The sequence below is a fragment of the Botryllus schlosseri genome, chromosome 14 (assembly GCF_051294905.1).
Source record: "Botryllus schlosseri isolate E-star chromosome 14, Bs_hap1, whole genome shotgun sequence".
In the NCBI taxonomy this organism is placed as follows: Eukaryota; Metazoa; Chordata; class Ascidiacea; order Stolidobranchia; family Styelidae; genus Botryllus; species Botryllus schlosseri.
In genome coordinates, this window is record NC_137249.1 from 844,699 (window position 1) to 865,045 (window position 20,347).

Here is a 20,347-nt window from a genome sequence, read left to right on the forward strand (position 1 = left end):
CAGGCCGAACTACTTCGTAAGGACAGACAGTTTGAACCAGAAATGATAAGTAGTAGAATTGTAACGATATGTGGGAAAACACCTAATTTGCATACGTTAGGTCAAAGTCAAAATTTGTCCAAAATTAAGTTTTTTAAGGTCAAAAAATGTCAAGATTCTCATTTTTAGGTCAAAATCTCCTGGTTTTTTATTCAAAAAAATTTGTCCTATTTATTTCATTATCAAGAATGCATTCAAGCACACATTCGAACATTGGGAGATACCTGAAACTCGAGCATTTCTCCGAACCAGTGCACATTCTCCTTTCCGTAGTTTCCAAAGGGCATGGCTCCCCTTTGCCGGTACGATGTTGAATCACAGCGCGTTGGCGCTTTTGATATACTGAACCAGGCGCACCCCCTTTTTCTATCGCTTTGTCGCATTCCAGATCGCAGCTGCTCCATTCGCCCCAATGGGAGACGACGCAATCTTTCGAGCAAGGCAACGTGCAGTCTCGATTTATCGCAGGACGGTGTTTTCCACAGAGCTGCAAATAAAATCGTAGAGTCAAAATTGGGCAAACAGAAAATCTTCAGCTTGCCCAAATTAGATTAGAATTGGAACTACCGAATTGGCAAAAACTTAGTCGTTGAATTGAATTCAGAAATAGAGAGGAATACAACAAAAATCAAGTTCAGTTCACCTGCTTGTAATGACTAGCGTCATGACTCAACTCGAGTCCCTATTTTTTGGTGAGCCGACTTGACACGAGTCATTATTTTGCAAATGCGTAAAATGACTCGACTCGAGTCAATTTTTGTATTGACTCGTCTCGTGCTCGAGTCACGACCTCATCAAAGCCATGCCAAGAATATTTCCTCACCGAATCCTTGACTTTATCGCTTCCCTTTTTCTTGCATTTCACAGTCCTGGTTTGATAACCTTTCTCGCATACCGGCTGGTGTTCCTCGTATGGGAAGTACAGGGGTTGGTGATGAGATGAGTTACCGTCGTCAGACATGAACATATCTCTGCTGTGGATACCAAGCGCGCTAGGCTACAAAAATAGTTAAATCTTATATTATATATTAAGAGCTTCTTGGAGGTACAGAACTTCAATATGCAATTGAATAGTATATTCATGTTGAAATAAACCTGAATATTTTCGGCTGACACTTGTAAGGGGTAATCGGTAGTAAAGAATTGGAAAAAACAATGCATATCAACAATTGTATCACCAAACATGACATCACCGGCTGAGAATCTGAGCAATTGAGGCAAAGTATCTGTATCATTGTCAGATTAAAACAAGCTATTAACCAAGCAAACAAAACCTACTTAAGTATCCCAAAAAAGTTTGAGCGCTTCATTACTGACCACCCTGCGGACTATTCAGAATCTATGTCGGATGGTCAATGTCCAAAATCTTTTTTCAATCCTCACAAGCAATAAGCAACAAATTCCTACAATCAATACTCGTTACTCACGGAAGGCGTCACACTGTTCTTGCCAAGACATTCGCTCCAACTACCAATATCCCAATAGTAGACGGAACATTTGTGCTGGTTGCAAGGCTTTAACTCCTTCAGCTCACTGACGGCTGGACACGGCTTCCCATTAGGACCGGGGCTTGCCAGAATTTCACGATATCTGTGCGCAGATATTATTATATTTTGCGGTTTAGACGATCGCACATCAGATCAGGAAATTTCAAAATTTTGCCGATTGCAAAATTACAGGTTACATCAAGATTACGCTTAGCAAAGATAAGCATTTCTTATCACAAAATCATCAAGCGATCACCGATTAAGTAGAGCTAAATCATGCAAAAACGGCACACTACAAGAGTGTTCTGCCATATTTTCAAGCAAAACATGCTCCAATCTAGTACATTTTTTTTATTTGAATACGTCATGACTCTGAGAGAAAGTATTCAAGATTTCTATACTAAAAATTTCAGTAAACTTACCCGCATTTGATCACAACTACAACTACCGGTACACTCAAAATTATGAAAGCATTCATTGCTTACTAAGAGCTCAATATTCTGCTCAGTTTCGATAATCTTTGTTAGTGCATCACCAGCAATTGCTAGCACTATTTGTTAGTGGCATAACCCACTATTAACGAGCTCGAATTGTCGTTCTAAACCGTCGCTGTGGATCATAGCAGATTATGTCCATTTAACACATTTTGAGAACATCCCCATGATGTAAAGTTTTCATATATTCACTGAGGATATGGTATGTTCCAAATTGTTATCAAAACGGTATAATAATGACAGGCGATAGAGTATGGATCATAGCATATTAGTTTACACTCTATTATCGCAAAAAGAGCATTTCTACAAACGTACAATCTGCCATGCATTGAAAGATAGATTATTTTCAATACGTTTGAGAGTAGTATCTAAGTATCTTGGCACTGCCATAGTAATATACGTTGGTCGTTAATCACTGGTATTGTTCAAGAGATTACAGCGAAAGATTCTCTCCAATACCGTGCGCGATCAACAGATATAACTGCGGTAGTGCAAAGATTTGTCGAAGCTAAGCGGCTGTGTTATTATTAGACATCCAGCTAAGCCAGTATCTAACTAACCTCTCCTGCGGAACTGGTCGTTTCATTCTATACACAAAAAATATAGAAACGTGAAACACATGAAAATTCTGCTGGCAAAGTTTCGGCAGATGTACGGCAGGATTTTTAGGGGAAACACGAAGAAATATATCACCACCAAGTCAAATCCACTACAACAAAAGAAATATATTAAAATTTAAGAAAATTTCTAGCGATTTCCAAGTACAAATTGTAAGCCTAGTTTTGCCTTAAAAACTCAAAACTGTGAAGTAGCCAAATCCGGCTAAGTACAAACAGAAGTAGCAATTTTCAAGTAAAAAAGTGAATATTTCAGACCTAGTTTTGCCTACAAAACACAAAACTTTCAAGTAGAAGTACAGGTTGTATAAAATCATAACCACTTGAGTAAGTAGTGTGAGTAGAAAAAATATCTACATGACCGACTATCTCTATAAATTATTATAATAAGAATGTTATATCATTAAATAAGAGTGATTATACCGAGTGGTTTGTCCCGAATCTCTCCTGCCTCGCTTGCAATCATTGGTACACGGCGTCCATTTGCTCCATTCACCGACTACACAGTCCGAAGAGCACGCTACGTAGCACGGCATCGTCAAATTCAACAACGGAGCCGCAGGTTTCCTGGCAAAGTAAAAATAGTATCAGAGTATTTTATAAAAAACAGACATTGACAATGTTGCAAGTTTTTTTTATGGATACTGGAAATAAGTAAGGACTGGTCTTGCTAGAGAAAGGGTCACCAACACGCGGCCCCAGTCATATTATGAGGCCCGTGATCTGATATCAGCTTTCCAAAGATCGAGAAGTAAGGCATTTTGAAATGCTGAAATTGATTTGTTTCAAAATATTGTTGCTGATTGTTTAAACATAAGCTATTCTTCGGTGCCCAACATCACTATACCTCACTAGCTGACAAGGCGATTGTAACAGCATTCCATGGAGGAAGAATTAGCTGTAGCTGATATGAATATCGTTATTTTTGAACAACCCTACTGTGGAATAATAGTAGCTTGTGTCTATTTTACACATTTTAGCGGCTGTTAACTTTAAACAATATGACAAATATAACTGTGGCAAAGTTATGACCTTATGACCGAAAAAAAACGGAAACTTTACTCGATTTTGTCAAAATTTATTAAATGGATCTCAAAACTTGAAAAATAGACATACTTTGATTTCACAGCGACCATATCATCCATGCAATACTCACTTTCGGCAAAGCTCATCGCTGACATTTTCACCCCACTTGTCCTTACAGACGATGCTGCGAATTTGCTCGCCAGGCCCACACTTGCCTTGACGAACGCGACAGGCAGACAGAGACGCAACCTCCCAACGGTAGCATCTGCTCGAATAATTGTAATTAGGGTTACAGAACTACACTGTATTATTCAATTTTAAATTGCGATTTTGCAATTACAGAATTTGCGTTACAACATAAAATCAACCAACCTGGATTCTTCGCAGGGAATATATTCCTTTCTGTGCGGACATCCATCTTCTCCGTTTATCGAAAACAGGATTTCACGTTCACGGATTTTGAATCCAGATATTGATTTTTTCTTCCTCCTGCTACCAGCTGGGTTTTCGCTATTTTCGGAATCACCGCCGCAGACTTCCGGGGCACATTCGGACCAATCGGACCACTGGCCCACTTCACACATTGAAGAGCACGCCACCTCACATTCTCTCCACGTTGTAGGCTTGTACTCCTGCAAGGCGCAGTAACGGTCAGTACTCAGTAGGGTTGTTCAAAAGTAATTTTTTCCCGGATTCCTGGGATTCACTGATTAGATTGTTAGGTTGCCTAAAAAGAAACGCTGCGCACCAAATGTGGTTCGATTCCAACTGGTAGATGTGAACACACAGGAGCTTGAAAATTTTGAATACGTAAAAAAAGTTATTTTTTAAACGATAAATTGGGGCAAATAGTAGAAAAATTGTAATTTGACACAAACCTCGTCGCAGAATTCTTCATCGACAGGCAGCATTTTTGCCCATTCCCTCAATCTGTCATCACCGCCCTTTGCAACCGCAGTAGAAGCCTTAAGAAATAAAACATTCGGAATAACCCGGTTGAATTGGATTTGAGTGAAACGTCCACCAGACATTTCCTCTTTCCAATCCGGCAGTAAATTCAATTTCAAAGATTTTGCGGATTCAGTAATTCTAATTCTAATTTGGAAGAAAATGTGTAGCTATAACTCCAATTCTAATCTAATTCGAAAAGCTGAAAATTCCCAGCTGTCCAACTGCGCCACATACCTTAACTATCGTGAAATTATTTCTCACGACGCAATAAACAAATCTGTTCTGAATTCCTCCTCCGCAAGACGCATTGTGCGCGGATAACGTGGAGCATTCCTCCCAGCCTCCAGTGACCCAGATGTATCTGTGGTACAAGAAAAGATAAGAAACCTTGTTGATTAACCATATTAGGAACATAAATTAAGGCAAAAATGTAAATATATATATACTATGAAGTAGAATCAAAGTGCCAATAATAAAGTGTAAACGATTTGCTAAGGCCATCGTTGTAATGACTGGAGTCATGACTCAAGTCTAGTCGCAATTTACGACTCGAGACATTCTATATGACTTATTCAAGTCTTCGTAACAGGGCCGATACTCGATAAATAGGCCCAAAAACTCTATTTTATTTGTTTAAATAAACATGTTCGTGGTGAGAAAAATTAGTATATTATGAATTCAACGCCTAGGATTCGGCCTTGACTTGGTCGTGAATTGAAAATGACTTAACTAACACGAGTCAAAACTATAAAAGTAAGATTTACTTGTGACTCGGTACTTTGCGATTTGGTTCCAAACCTGTTTATGGGGTGTAGCCAGGGTTTACTCAGGGTACAGTAACCCCTTTTCAAATAATGATTATATCAACGTTTCAACTGCTATTACAGCTAGATGAATGTAATGTAATATGACATAAGACTAATGATCATGTCGCGTAGGGTTAGCCTATACTGAAAATTGGGTTGACGTAACCTTGTGCCTAATTTTGTAACAAAGCTGACTCGGTGCACTGCATAATTTATTGATGCATTCGATTCGGCTGGTCGCGAGTTTGAGTTTATCTTGTTAAACAATGTGCATCTCATTTCAACTAATCAATTTATTATGAGAAATTCATCTTCTATTCATTGGTTGTATCTAAATTAGATTATTCTTGTAGGTGTCTGCACATGTGCTTGATCACGGTGAAAATGCTTTTGACTTTAGGGTTGGCAAGCAGTGTATTGACGATTATGACAATTGTTAGATGGCTGGCTGTAGTTAAGCCACTATGTTGAATACAATTGGCAACGATTCAAGCGCTGTTGCGCTGATACCGATTATATAAACGATGATATCTTAAGAATATGACAATCTAGTTACAAAATACATTGCTCTTCAAAATAATGACAAATCTTAGAAATAAGAACAATCTGGAATCCCTTTAAAATAAGGATATATCGTCGCTGTGGAACCAAAGTATGTTATGTCCGATATGGACATTTTGAGAGAATGAACATTCTGTAAAGTTTTGGCGATATTTTGGCCATGAATAACTTTGAAACAGTGTGATTAACACAAATATAGCCAAGATATGGCAAAAAAAGAAAATTTTACAAAAACTTGATTTTCTGTAAGTTTGAAAAATGGGTCTCGAAATTTGAAAAATGGACACGAGGTACTTTGATTTCACTGTGAAGATATGTAACAACCAAAAACGGTATGTTAACCCTGATATATCGACATCAACAATACTAGAAAGAGCGGTATTTTGTCACATTAATACTCACTCGTGGCAGTTCTGAGATTCATCCGGCACACCACATTCTTCAATTTCTTCCAAATGTGGGCACTCGGCAACACCCGGGCCAGTTGGCAGGACAGAGACGTCACGTGTTCTAGTTCTGTTGCCCCGGACTTCACATTCGGACAAACAGACTGACCAGTCCGACCACTCTGTGACCTGACACTGTCTCGGAATAAGGCAAGTTTCTTCGATCGTGATTCTAAAACCAAGAGGTTCGCATCAACATCAGAAGTTTTACGATATTTCTGTGTATAGACTCAGTAATTCTCAATCGGTGAAAGTTAAGAAGACTTTTTGAACAAACAGCAAATCACAGCAAAATGAAGTTAGTGGTTTTTAACGGCACTGGGCCTTGCAGAAACTTCAATAGTATCAAAAAGAAAGCACAAAATTTCTCAATTCATTGAACAATATTCGCATGTGAGACTTTATGGGTTAACTTTTGAAAGTTGTTTCGAAATTCAGGACCAAAGCTCATGAATTTATTTCCACCTGTCGCCCAGTAAAATTCCGTCGTCAAAGCAAGAAATGTTTCTTCTCCTCCCGCCAACGAGAGATTTATCGACTTGATCCACTTTGTTGCGATTCTCCTTTCGGTTCCGATGGTGATTTCTCCCGATTCTTCCGATCTGTAAAAGTTAACCACTGTGAAAATATGTATGATTTACTGCAACTAGGCTTAAGCCTGCAACATGTTATAAAATACGAACAGCGCTGCAGCCTATAACAAAATAGTGCGATTTAATGATTCACACCATAGTCTGTACTTCAGAACTTCAATATACAATTGAATAATATATTGATATTTTCGGCTGACACTCATCAGGGGTAGTCGTCAGCAACTAGTAGAGAATTGGAAAGAACATTGTATATCAACAATCGTGTGTCAACAAAAGGAGTTTGTGTACCATTTAAAAATAGCACCAAGAAGGCCCAAAAATGTGATGTACGCAAACCCATCACACCTCTGGATATAATTTTAAAGAGTGTTGATGTAATTAACTAGTTTCAACACATTGGAATGCGTGTGAACACTGAATTTGGTACTTGAAAGTTTCGATGGCCTGATTTTCACAGTTTACGATATGGTCTAAATCTGGTAAAAATACACCAATTTTTCACCCACTTATTTACAGCGTGGGGCTTGAATCAAAGAACGAAATCACAAGTTTACCTTGAGTCTGACAGGTGCGCATCGAGTCCAATTTCCGAACTTGAAAATGTGCGGAAAGAATTCTTCTAATATCGGGTCACAGGGAACTGTTCTTGGGCAGGGACGTGTCATAGAAAGATCGGGACAGTCCTGCCCGCCATATTTTGCAGTGGTAAGCACGCTTCTGTCCTGAAATATTGAAACAAGATTTGTATAATCGATTGATATACACACTAGGACTGTTCAAATATAACCTTTTTTTCAGATTTTCGCGGCTATTAGCTAAAATTGTGACAACAACGTTGCACACCAAATGTGACTGAATTTCGACCAGTAGAAGTGATGCTATTAGAGTTTGCGAGTTTTGAATTTATTATAAAAAAATTCCAAATTATTTTTTCAGATTTTTGTTTCTTTCCCAAGGAATTGTCAAGTAGTTTAATAAAACGATACACACCAAATTTGGCTCGATTTTAACTATTTTACTGGGCGTAATTGAAGATTCATTAATGATAACTTCTATGGGCCGGATTCGAGTCAAATTTGTTTTGCATCGCGTTGGTAGACAACTTAACAATTTCATGCGGTTGACAAAAAAATTTGAAAAAGTACAAGTTGTCTCAACACATAAATTGCCTCAAGTCGAGTTCGTGTCATTTTTCGTACTTTAGAAAATGACTCGAGTCAAATCGAGTCACCAAAAGATCACGACTGGTGTCGCAGTCAAGTCATGACTCGAGTCATTACAACCCTGCATCACACTTATAATATAAGGAAAATGTCAGAGATCTCACCCTGTGCTGCATGCCTTTTCCGCATGTTCTCGAGCAAGCGCTCCAAGAGCCCCACTCAGAAGTTGCGCAATTAATCGGACACGGGATATCGCACGGTCTGCTCCGCGCAGGGGGTGAACTGAAGCTGGAAATTTCAGCGAGATATGAAATAACGATAATATATAGGCCAATTCGTGAACATGTTATACAGATAAATAATCTATTTGAATGAACCAATAACCACATGAACATTCAATATAATTCTGCCAGGCTACTCCAAAAATGTGCTTGCGGGACGGATCAGAGTATTCACCATGCAGACTTATCTAATTTAGATTAGAATTATAGCTATCCATTTTTCTAAATTCAACTAGAATTGGAATTATAGCAAAACAGATTTTTCCAAATTAGATTATAACTAGAATTCCATAATTCGGTTTGCTCTGTACAGTTCTCGTGTAGGTTTTTAATAAACCATAATTTAGATTGGAATTAAAATTAGAGTATAGGAACATTCCAGAATTGTATTAGAATTAGAAGTAGAGCAATGAGATAATTCTAGTCGTCTAATTATACCAATAATCCAATTCTAATCTAATTTATGAAATCTTTCTTTGCTCTAATTCTAATTCTAATCTAATTCAGAAAAAACTTTGTAGCCGTAATTCTGAATCTAATGTAATTTGGAAAAGCACATAATTTCCAAGTTGTCCAATTCTGACTGTTTGCCTCGATTATTCGAATTTTCATGCCGGTGATGTCATATTTGGTGATACAATTCCAATACGCTACCAAAACGTATAATTATAATCTATAATTCAATACATCTTACAGAAGAGGGCTTTTTTAATGCTGGTGACATCATATTTGGTGATGGGACTGTTAATATACAATGTTCTTTTCAATTCTCTACTAGTTGCTGACGATATTATTGACGAGTGTCAGCTAAAAATATTTGGGTATATTTTATTATCAATATATTATTCAATCGCATATTGAACTGTACCTCCAAGAGTCTATTCATAATATATTATTCAACTGTACGCCTATATTGAAGAATAAATTAAATTTAAAACCTTTCGCAGATGTAATCATCCATTGTAATTGAAGAGTTGGAAGCATCCACGCATAAAACATTTCGCGTCTGCAGTCCGATAGAGATATCATCTGTCCCGCACTGATCCTGTTCCCTGTCAGTCGCTGGCCTGGTACCGACTTGTGCACATTCCTCCCAGTCGCTGACATCCCAGACATATGCGTCTCGGTGCTCTTCGCAGACCTGAACACAGGGGCGCGGTATAAATTTATTCAAGCACAAAAGAAAATGTTCAGGTTTTCTAGATTAGATTAGAATTAGAAAGACTATACAGTTTTCTTTCAAACTAGACAAGAATTAGAATACCTGAATCCGCAAAAACTTGGAAACATCCCGCATCAGAAATAAAACACAACGAATATCAAGAGTTCATTCTCATGAGCACGAGAATAGCAAATGTCTGAACAGCAAGCTTACCAAAGCCCATTTCACACTATACAGTATTTTCAGGAAAACAGGAAATTAAATTAAAACAGAAATGAGAACATACCGACATATCACACATTAGATTAAAATTATAGATTACTGGCATTTTGCTCAAAAATAGATTTGGTCGGAGCGTCACATACTTTTAGTTAGGTACTTGAGTTAATTTGAAATCATCATCACGACTAACGCAAAATCACGAATGACACTGCAAATAGAAGCAATCTTCCAAAATGTATTTTGCTGCCATCATACAGGGGCTCTTTTGTCCCGTTGTCATGGCAATTTTACTCATAAAACTGATGTGAACAACCCCATACTACTATCTTACAAAATTCAAATTTCAGATAAAAAACTGTTACGTATGAATCACTTGAGTAAGCAGTATAAGCAGTTAAACCTGCAGTGCAGTATTGAGAAACACTGGCAACACGCCAGCGTTGGGGCTTCTCATGCATTAAATTCATTGCAAATGATGCAAAATTCTGGAAAATTTGAATCCCAAGTAATGAAAAGGAAGCAGGGCGTGAGATCTTGTCAAAAAGTGAAGCGGTGCATGAAATTTATTCAATTAAAAGTTTCATACATGGGGACAGCAGTTGATAATTTAGAATAAAAATATAAAGCTGTACTGGCCACCAAGTTGTAGCAAAGGGGCCGATTTTATTCAAATAGTTCTACAATCTACAAATTTATGACCGACTATGAGCAACAAGCACCAACCTTAAAACACGATCGTTCGTTGCCAGGTTTTGCCGTCACGTTACAGTGAGAGTGAACGACTGTCATTCTTCTACCGACGTAGACGCAATTCACAGCACGACGCTGCATACCGCCTTCGCCGCATCCGTCCTTTTTGCAATCTCCCCACACTCCTGAAACAGGTTCGATATTTTGTGATACGATTGTTGATATACAATTTTCATTCTAATTCTCTAGTAGTTGCTAAAGATTACCCCTGACGAGTGTCAGCCGAAAATATTTATACTCGAATCATGGTGTCGACTATGATGAGCGAGGTCACACCAACCACAATTGGATTTGGAGTGTAATGAAATGAAATATTGTTCCTGGTACAAATCTTGAATTCTACATGTGTAAAATATTTATTGACCTACCCGTTTCCCATTCTGCAAGCAGATTTCTTCTCGACTTTGACCGCCTGTTGTAGTATAGGAATTCTCCGCTTTTACATTCCTAAAGGTAAAAATTAACTTCAGCACTCAAAATAATTTAGCAAAAAATCGAGCCACTGCAGCGTTTGCGTTGACATAGGTACATTATAACATAAAAGTTGATGTATTCATCTCGGGGTTGTAATGACTCAAGTCCGGTTCGAGTCTCAATTTTTCTTTGACTCGACCTCAAACCAGGGTTGTAATGACTCGACTCGAGTCACGGTATTTTGGTGACTCGATTCATTTTTTCAAATGCCTAAAATTACTCGGCTCGAGTCAATTTGTGTATTGACTCGACTTTTACTCCAGTCATTGTGCATGACTCGAGACTAGGACGGCCCAGATATACATTTCATTGTAACTTCACAGAATAGTAGAGTTACCACATCATTGGTATTTGTATTTCGTCTATCAGCCCTGATACTTGAAAATAGGGCCAGAAAGTGTTAAGACTGTGGAAAATTACAATATTATGAGTGCGAGCCATTCTTTATTACTCGAGTAGAGTTGAAAAAGTGGGTTGAACCGGTAACTGAACGGCAAAAACAATGACATGGACTCGACTTGAGTCACAACTCTGTAACTCGGACTCGACCCTCACACACTAACTTGGACTCGGAATTGACTCGGTGGTGAATTGAAAATGACTTGACTTGACTATAAAAGTGAGATTGACTTGTGACTGGGAAACTTGTGACTTGGCTACAATCATTACCTTTACGCAATCTTGTCTATGATTCGGTTTTGTTGAGGCATTGCATTTGGATTGGGAAGCTTTCGAATTTTGCTCGCCGTAAACACAGTATACATGACGCGATTGAACTCCAACTTGTCCGCATTCTTTGCTCACGCACTCCCGCCAAGGATCTGAAACAAGAATGAGGAAGTGAGAATGATTTAAAAGTATTAATTCTAATAACGCCAGTCAAATAGTCAGAGGTCCAATAATGAAGTAATACCTTGTCGTTGAGAGTTAATTTACCAATGTGTATTATGGTTTCGATATTATTTTCGACTGTGGAAGGCTGTAAACCAGGGGTCACCAACACGCGGCCCGCAACTTGATTTGAAATTTCGGCAGAACGCTTAGTAAAGCATTTTGAGAAGGCTGAAGCTGATTTTAGTTTAAGCATATTGTTGTTGTTCAAAGTAAGCTACCGTTATTCTCCTGTCCCAACATCACTATTCCCCACTAGCTGATACGGCTTCTGCGATGGTATATATCATTCCATGGAGGAAGAATTTGCTGATATGAATTTGCAATGGGCATATTGCCTTGAGGTGCAATGACCCACCACTGTCAAGAATGAGACACTTGAAAAACGACTCCGGGCTCACCAATAGACTAGGAGATATCAATTCTTTAGTCCAGAGGTGGCCATCTGCGGCAGTAGAAGGAAAATTATGCGGCCTTCAACACTTAATTCAACTAGGATGTGTTAGTGGTCGTCAATATCAAAATTGAATTTACGTATCGACTCCCTAATTAATGAGAGGTTTGAATTATTCTGGAATTTTGTCTTCGTGCCAGGCGCGGTTCAATTTTGATTTTCGATTTCAATATAGTAGTGTCCTTAGTAACCTGAACTCCACAGTACAGCTGCGAACAGCAGAGGAAAATGATGCGCCGCATAAAGAAATTGTTATGTTCGTGCATTTACGTTCAGTGTTGTTTAATTCCTAATTTCTAATAGGACTAGTAATTAGCGCCTATCATTATTTCCTCGTGTGCCTTGCGTGTTCTGTCATTTACTGGTCTTTTTTCGTTTAACTGCACTGTGGATCGTGTCGCCTGTCTTAAAGTTATTCTGCTGTACAATATACTGATTTCATATTGCAAACTCGTCGTATGAGTTATTGTTCAAACAAGATCAAGAACATAACAGAAATACCAATTTGTAATCGCGTTCTCCTCATCACGAAGGTAATAAGCTTCTGGTAGGCCTATACGTTTGGGCGAATCCAGGTATCGGGCGCTGATAGTTCAAATTAGAATGAAATTGATGATCACGATATTTCTTGTTGTATTTGTATTTCATCAATAAAATATTAGTTCTTTTGTGGTACAGGGCACAGCGTTGTACTGACGTAGATTCACCAAAACGTGGTTGCTAAACTGCGTTGCCCATTTTTATCTCGCTATTGGAGTCATTGGAGCCCGCGGCCTCTACGAATTTTGAAGAGTGGCCCGCGACCCCTGCTGTAAACCTTGATTGTTCGTGACCGACCAACACTCCTACAGCATTGTCGCAAAGAGCTATGAAATGGAAAATACAAAATAATCTTACATACGATGTACAACTGGCATATTCTTTGTGGTCGGACAAAGTTATTTCCAATTCTCTACTAGTTGCTGACGATTACCCGTGACGAGTGTCAGCCGAAAATATTCGGGTTCATTTCAATATAAATATACTAATCAATTGTTTATCAAAGTTCTGTACTTCCAAGAATTTCTAAGGATATTTATGAATGTTAAACGAACGTCGCCCAAGCCCAACAGTATAGGCTTAATAACGACTGGAACTGAGGATTAAGATTACCTGGCTTGTACTACGATGAAAAACGTCAATTACCACATCTTATAGCTCCGCAAATCCTAGTAATCACAATAGTAACGTAGGACGCGAACTAATATCAAGTTAGCCAAGTGTCTGATCAATAACAAACGGCAACATAACCCCCTTAAATTGTTGTAAATCGTCCCGATTACGGAAAGCTTATTCCACTTACGTCTTGTTGTTACAACGGTACGAAAATCAATTTAGGCTCGAGTAACGGTGCGTTTCCCACGCCTTTGAATTTACATTTGAAGTGTCGCGAAATTACGACTGCGTTATTGTGTGTTTAGAAAGCGAATTCCAGCCATTACTGCTTCAGAAGGCTAGTTTTCTTGTCGTAATTACGACGTTCTTATACATGGTATGTTGACCATGTCAAGCTCTCCAGAATAGAAGCTTGACTATGACGGTTAAATGCCTGGTTATTACTCGCGATGATGCAGTGAAAAGAATCTAATTGTTACATCAGCGATTCGGTCATTGCCTTGCTATTTCCGATGGAAAGCTGGTAATATAAGAGCTATCGCGGATCGGGAATTCGAATTTTACTTACAATTCAGAAACATAGGCCAAGTCATGTCAAATAGAAAAGCAATTCGTAATCCTTTCATTCGACACAAGTAATGACCATGCAACATACTTGTACAGTAGTAAAAACTCCCAATCTAGTTGGCTAGTTGGTTGATGGTCAACTAATTACTGGTTTTTGAGTGGTTCTATAGTTCTAGTTCTCGTTGCGAATTTTGAAAAGTCAACAGTTCCAGTTTTAGTTGGGTGTTAACAAAAATTAATTGTCGAACAACAAGAAAACACGTGTTGTCGTTTGGCATCAAGCGTGATACCAGTGTTCTGTCGTGTGATATTCTTTCAGCCCTTGCTAGCTCACTTAGAGTCATCACTACTAACAGAGGCGTAGCAAGGGATGTGTTTTGGGGTCGGCAACCCTTCCCTTTCAAGCTCGAAAGCACGTTCTATTGTAATACCGATTCTATCTCCAATTATTCTTAGCTCATTGTCATTTGCACTTAATAAGTAATTCGTATTATCAGTTACCTAGTTAGTTAGTTTTGTTTAGGTGAGCTAGTTTTGGATTTTAAGGGTCGTTACTTTCAGTTCTAGTGCTACTTGCGCATTTTAAAAATCCAATAGTTTGCACAAGTCCGTTGTGACCGAGATAATTGCAAGAACTTCGTTTCACAGCACAACTTCACATGCAGACATACGCAACACGAGGTCTGAATTATCACCAATTAATATCACAGTTTAATGTAGGCTACACACGATGATACAGTCGAGATCGTATTTAATCCATGCTGCGGTCGACAAATTAATTGCCGACTAAGACCAGATTTAGAACTTCACAGGCGGCGGGCAGGCGTTTTACCAAGCCAGTTATATCCGCGACCTCAAATGGATGAAAAATAAACCGATTGACGATTACCTTAACGGGCCGGCAAATTGCGGTCAATCGATGTATTATCCCCACACTGAATTGCGTTCAAATAAAGCTGATTCTACCGCAAACCAATTTATTATCAACAATTGAAACTGTTTTTCTAGTTCTATTTGCATTGGCAGATTGCATTTCTAAAACATATCTATGCTCGTATGTAGATTTGTACGAGGCCTACGACGTAGAGACCACATGATATCCTGTTTATGGGAAACGCACACTATAACTTGTATAAAAAATATACCATATCGTAGGCCCCAACCGTATTAAGAGCACTTTAATAGCTGTCAATCGTAATATCGTACCACCAAAAACGATTGCTTGCGTTTTTGAACTCAAAATACCGGAAAGCTAGCATAGTGGATGCACAAAGTTTGTTGGTATACAATGTGTTTTCAAGACCCTGCTAGTTGCCGACGATTACCCTTAAAAATATTCGGGTTTATTTCCATATGAATGAATCTATTTTTCAATCGGATGTGCAACGGTGGTGAGCGGGAATGAGGAAGGATTTTTATAACGGAACTAAAACCGGAATTATTGTTATTTTAGCGATCAAGCCAAGTCCACGTCCCGGATGGATTGAATTCGGTATACAAAGAGGCCAGCTAGCTAACAGTCACAGCTGCCGAGTGGCCAATGATAGTGGCGAGAAATGATTCTATTGTGAATCCAAAATTACGATGTCTCTTGGAGGTACAGAACTTCAATATACAATTGAGTAATATATTCATACTGAAATGAACCCGAATAATTTCGGCCGACTTTCGTCAGCGCTAATCGTCAGCAACTATTAGAGAATTCGAAACAACATCGTACAATACCAGTCTCCACATCCAAAATTTGGGAGTGCCAAATACTTTTTCTGCTTTTCGTAATAGGATCACATTTTATTTAGGCTAATCAAGGCTGACCATCGGCACGTTGGTCAACTATCCCAATCCGCAAACACAGTTTCTGTACTCTAGCCCCCTTGTCAAGCGTATCTATATATGATATACGTGTGACTGATCATTGAAAATATTTGTAATCGGAACGAAAATATAATTTATACAAGGTTTGGCCTATTATGCGCGAAACACGGAATGAATAACAAAGGGTTCTCGATGTTACAACGCCTTTTACCTCACTATACGTCCATTCTACTCGAACAAATATACATAACTCACCAGTTTTCCAATGGTATAAAAAATGTCGACTTTGTCTCGCTTCGCAAAATAGCAGCAAACAGTGAATAGTAATAAAACAATATATTAAAGCACGCAGCGTGTTGTTATCGATAGTCCCTTTTCGGCGATAAATCCGTCTTTGTGATATCGTTCTTCCCGCTCGTGCATAAAAATTGTTCCGGTCTTTGGAAACGTAATCCGCGCAATGACAGTCCATTGCGATATTTTCGGCTCGCTGAAGTCACCGTGATTATTTTATGATACGTCCATTTGTTAAACTTATTATTAAACTGAAAATATACATAAACTTAAAATATTGTAATGGAGCCTATAAGCCGTCGCTTCAACTGATTATAAATCTGTCCTGCACGTGGCGTCGCGTTTATTCTCGAGTTATCTCAAGTTATAGAACTCATTTTACCGCAATCTTGTGATGTTTTTAACAGATGAAATTATGAATATATCTGAACTGATCGCATTTGACAGAAGAATAATACAAAAACAGGCCTGGCCTTAATAATACATAGTGTACCGGTGAATAATATACTGATATTGAAGTAAACCCGAATATTTTCGGATGACACTCGTCAGGGGTAATCGTCAGCAACCAGTAGAACATATTTATGTCGCCGACGGTTACCCTCAATCCGGGGTTATTTCAATACGAATATACTATTCAACTGATTATTGAAGTTTTGTACCTCGAAGAAACTCTTCAAATACGCAGCAATCATGCACAATACACAATAAGAAACAGAGTAGTAACATTAAGCTATAAACTGCAGCTAAACTTAAGTATCGAAGCATAGCTAAAGCTTACTAACGGTCACAAAATTGTATTCCGACGGGGTTTCGAGGTCACTATCACGCTCAAATGGTTGACGAAACGCCGATGTTAGATACAATCATTCTACCGCAAGCCACTCTCGAAATGAAAACCCTTAGTACTCAAACGCACGCGCGTATTGTACGGATAGTGAAAATCATTCGACCATGTAAACCTGTACTGTGCAGCATATAGAGAGTATAGCGATATTCCATTCCGTTTAACTACAAAACAGGTGGCTGGCGAGGCATTCCTGTATGATCTAATCTCGAGGGAAGCCCAAAATTGTACTTGGAGATTACCTGGTCGCTGATACTACAAAACAAAACTCGACGCGATGTTCTGAAGGAAATGGGATTGTAACAACATAATCATTGTAATTCCATTATCCGCCCCTCTACAAATGTGATTCTCCCTCAGGAGTGCGACTTGGAGGGCGCTTTTGCTATAAACTCGATTGAACTCAACTGCCTACAAATCACAGTTCGACAACCAGATATTTTAATTAAACAAATTAGAGAGAAATGCGGTTATTTTAATTATAATCTGATTCGCTAAATGTTTCTTAGTTAAAATTCTAGTCTAATTTGTGAGATGTTCCTACCTTCTAATTTTGACGTATTTGTGTTTTTAAATGCTTCAGGAGGACTGTTTGGTTCAAAACGAGTCAAGCTTGCTGTACAGACATTTGCCATTATCGTGGTTATGAGAATGAGCTGTGGTTTGATACGAACTGCACTTCATTCAATTTACTAGTTATCGCGAATTGAGTAATTCTAATTCTAATCTACTTCGGAAAAGCTGTGTGGCTATTATTCTAACTGGGATATAAACTTGGTAGCTGTAACCCTAATTCAAATATGACTTGGAAAAATTGAAAATTTTCAAACTGTCCAAGTGTGATCATGGCATGGTGAAGTAGATTGTCGCCTGCATAAGGGATGCGAATGGAACTTCAGAACGGCTTCATTCCGCGCAAATAAAGCCATCGGAAGTGTAGCAGACGTTTGCCCCGTATGTTAAACGCAATCCCTGAAGTGGAAGGCGGTCGGATTACTACGCTCGACAATGTTTTGGCTCGGTGTAATCCTTTAATATTCAACTTTCAACGTCATAAAGCACCGCGTCTCGGCATGAACTCGCCGAAATCGCTGCGGCATTGAAACAAGGCTTCTGGTGTTAGCTATGGCTGGTCAGTATTCCTTACTCAGACGCGATTACATTGGAACAAGGTACATTTCATAGGCATACCGACGTACAACATACAAGCGAAATTGCTGTAATCCAATTTGCTAAATGTTTCTCTCAATCTAATTCTAATCTGATTTCTGGTATTCCTATCGTGCGAAACGAGCCAAGCAGCTTGGTATACAGACATTTGTCATTCTCCATGCTTATGAGCATGCAGTCTTATTCGATATGAACTGTGGTGTAATCGATTCAATGTCCAAGTATTCGCAAATTCAGTAATTATAATTCTAATCTAATTTGGAAAAATGTGTAATTCTAATTCTAGTCTAATTTCGAATAACATGCAGTTATAATTCTAATTCTAATCTAATTTAGAAAACTGAAAATTTTCTAGGTTCCCAAGTCTGCTTTAAGGTGAATTGCGAAAATATTTGATCACAAATAGACAATAATCTTTACACAGTGGCTCCAAATTTTTGTAAGCGTTACAGGAGAACTGTGCTGTGCGAATCGAGCCAAGCTTGGCGTACAAGTACATACATTAGTCGTGGCTGTGCTTACGAGAGTAAAATTGATTTTGTTGGATTTCTTTCGAATCCGGACTTTGATTCAATTTCCAAGTTTTTGCGAATTCAGCACTTCAAATTCCAATCTAATTTGGAAAATCAGAAAAAATCTGTAGTGTTTGGATATTGCAAGCGGTATATATTCGTGAATAATGCAGGACGGCTAATAATGACACCACAAATCGGTGCAGGACGAATCTTCGTAAATATATGCGCTATATATGCAGTGACCAAAGCGGGAGCTATTTTGCGCGATTACTAATACGATCTCACTGATGAAAATGATAGAAACATATCCAAAAGTAATTCCTGCTTTCCCAAAATGCAATTTGTAAAGAGTAAGTAGTTTTGCCCAAAAACCGTTCCGAGTAGAAGTGGAAATAGTCTAAAAACGAAACCATTCGAGTACTTAAGCATTCCGTAAAAATACTTCAGTACTGACCACGTATATGTCAGTCATTTCGGGTAACTCAAAATGTGCTGTTCCAAAAATCAATATCACCATAAATTACAAGTGATAGTTTCTGAGCAATCACACATTCAGACAACTAACATTTATCAGAATAAAAAAGACAATATGTAATACGAGTATATTGTTTTCAACTTTTCTCCGCCGCTAGAACCGCGCGGTCGACGGAAGGCAATTTTGCACTAATCATAATATCTTGTTGCGAAGTCAATTTGTCGAGAACAAAGCAATCATCGTATTTTATTCCCCTTCAAAGCGCGCGTGGTTAGGATCCATCGTCAAACCGTAACGATCCCGCGTGCCCTCGCCAGAGAACGGACTCATTTCAATCGACGCTACGGTACCGATCGTCCTGCTTTCCTGCGTCTCTCCGTGAATAACTTCTCCAAATTCAGTGTCTGCTGTCTATACTCCAGTTATCAAGTTACGCGGCCTATAAAAATACAGATTGCGTGTTTCGTTTGTTCGGGGTTACGAAGCTTCAACTTCAACTGCTTGTAACTTGAAACTAAATAATTCTGGTTGTCTAATTAGGGTAATTAGAGCAAAATTTCGATAATCTACTTCTTATGATCTAATTTCTGCTTTTCCTGAAAATGATAAAGAACTGAATAATGCGAAACGAGTCAAGCTAGTATTGTACAGACATTTGCCATTAACGTGCTTATGACAATGAACTATGATTTGATATGATCTGAACTGAACTTGATTATTAATGTATTTCTTCCTTGTCCGAAATTTAATGCAATTTCCAAGATTTCGTGAATTCAGTAATTCTAATTCTATTATAATTCAGAAAAAAAACTGTACCGCTATCGATCCAATCCTAATTTGATTTTGAAAAGCTGAAAAGTTCTAGTTACAAAACTCTGATAGTGAGTGTTGAGTAATTCTGCCGAAATGATGTTTCCCGCAATATCTTTTTCTTATTTGAACCCGAATCTTTTCGGCTGACACTCGTCAGGGGTAATTGTCAGCAACTAGCAGAGAATTGGAAAGAACATTGTATATCAACAATCGTGTCACCAAATATGACGTCACTCAAAAATTCAAGCAATTGAGACAAACAGATCGCCTAAGATTAAT

General features: G+C 38.4%; 1 protein-coding gene across 4 annotated transcripts in view; it reads right to left on the reverse strand.

The window, feature by feature from the left end:
* The window catches only part of LOC145454981 (thrombospondin type-1 domain-containing protein 7A-like), a 32,310-nt gene extending 15,775 nt beyond the window's left edge, over positions 1 to 16,535 (reverse strand). The window contains exons 1-18 of one of the 4 annotated variants that reach the window (XM_080332922.1): positions 16,210 to 16,535; positions 11,742 to 11,893; positions 10,967 to 11,045; positions 10,572 to 10,723; positions 9,403 to 9,605; positions 8,348 to 8,471; positions 7,575 to 7,742; positions 6,893 to 7,029; positions 6,384 to 6,599; positions 4,849 to 4,975; positions 4,542 to 4,628; positions 4,036 to 4,295; positions 3,794 to 3,928; positions 3,061 to 3,204; positions 2,581 to 2,607; positions 1,467 to 1,629; positions 863 to 1,036; positions 264 to 526 (exon numbers count right to left, since the gene is read on the reverse strand). In XM_080332922.1, coding sequence (XP_080189048.1) covers positions 264 to 526; positions 863 to 1,036; positions 1,467 to 1,629; positions 2,581 to 2,607; positions 3,061 to 3,204; positions 3,794 to 3,928; positions 4,036 to 4,295; positions 4,542 to 4,628; positions 4,849 to 4,975; positions 6,384 to 6,599; positions 6,893 to 7,029; positions 7,575 to 7,742; positions 8,348 to 8,471; positions 9,403 to 9,605; positions 10,572 to 10,723; positions 10,967 to 11,045; positions 11,742 to 11,893; positions 16,210 to 16,426 — 2,828 coding nt within the window. In that variant the 5' untranslated portion in view covers positions 16,427 to 16,535. The remainder of the gene's footprint in view (positions 1 to 263; positions 527 to 862; positions 1,037 to 1,466; positions 1,630 to 2,580; positions 2,608 to 3,060; positions 3,205 to 3,793; positions 3,929 to 4,035; positions 4,296 to 4,541; positions 4,629 to 4,848; positions 4,976 to 6,383; positions 6,600 to 6,892; positions 7,030 to 7,574; positions 7,743 to 8,347; positions 8,472 to 9,402; positions 9,606 to 10,571; positions 10,724 to 10,966; positions 11,046 to 11,741; positions 11,894 to 16,209) is intronic. The other 3 variants (XM_080332925.1, XM_080332924.1, XM_080332923.1) reach the window with 3 other exon arrangements.
* Between the last annotated feature and the right edge of the window lie 3,812 nt (positions 16,536 to 20,347).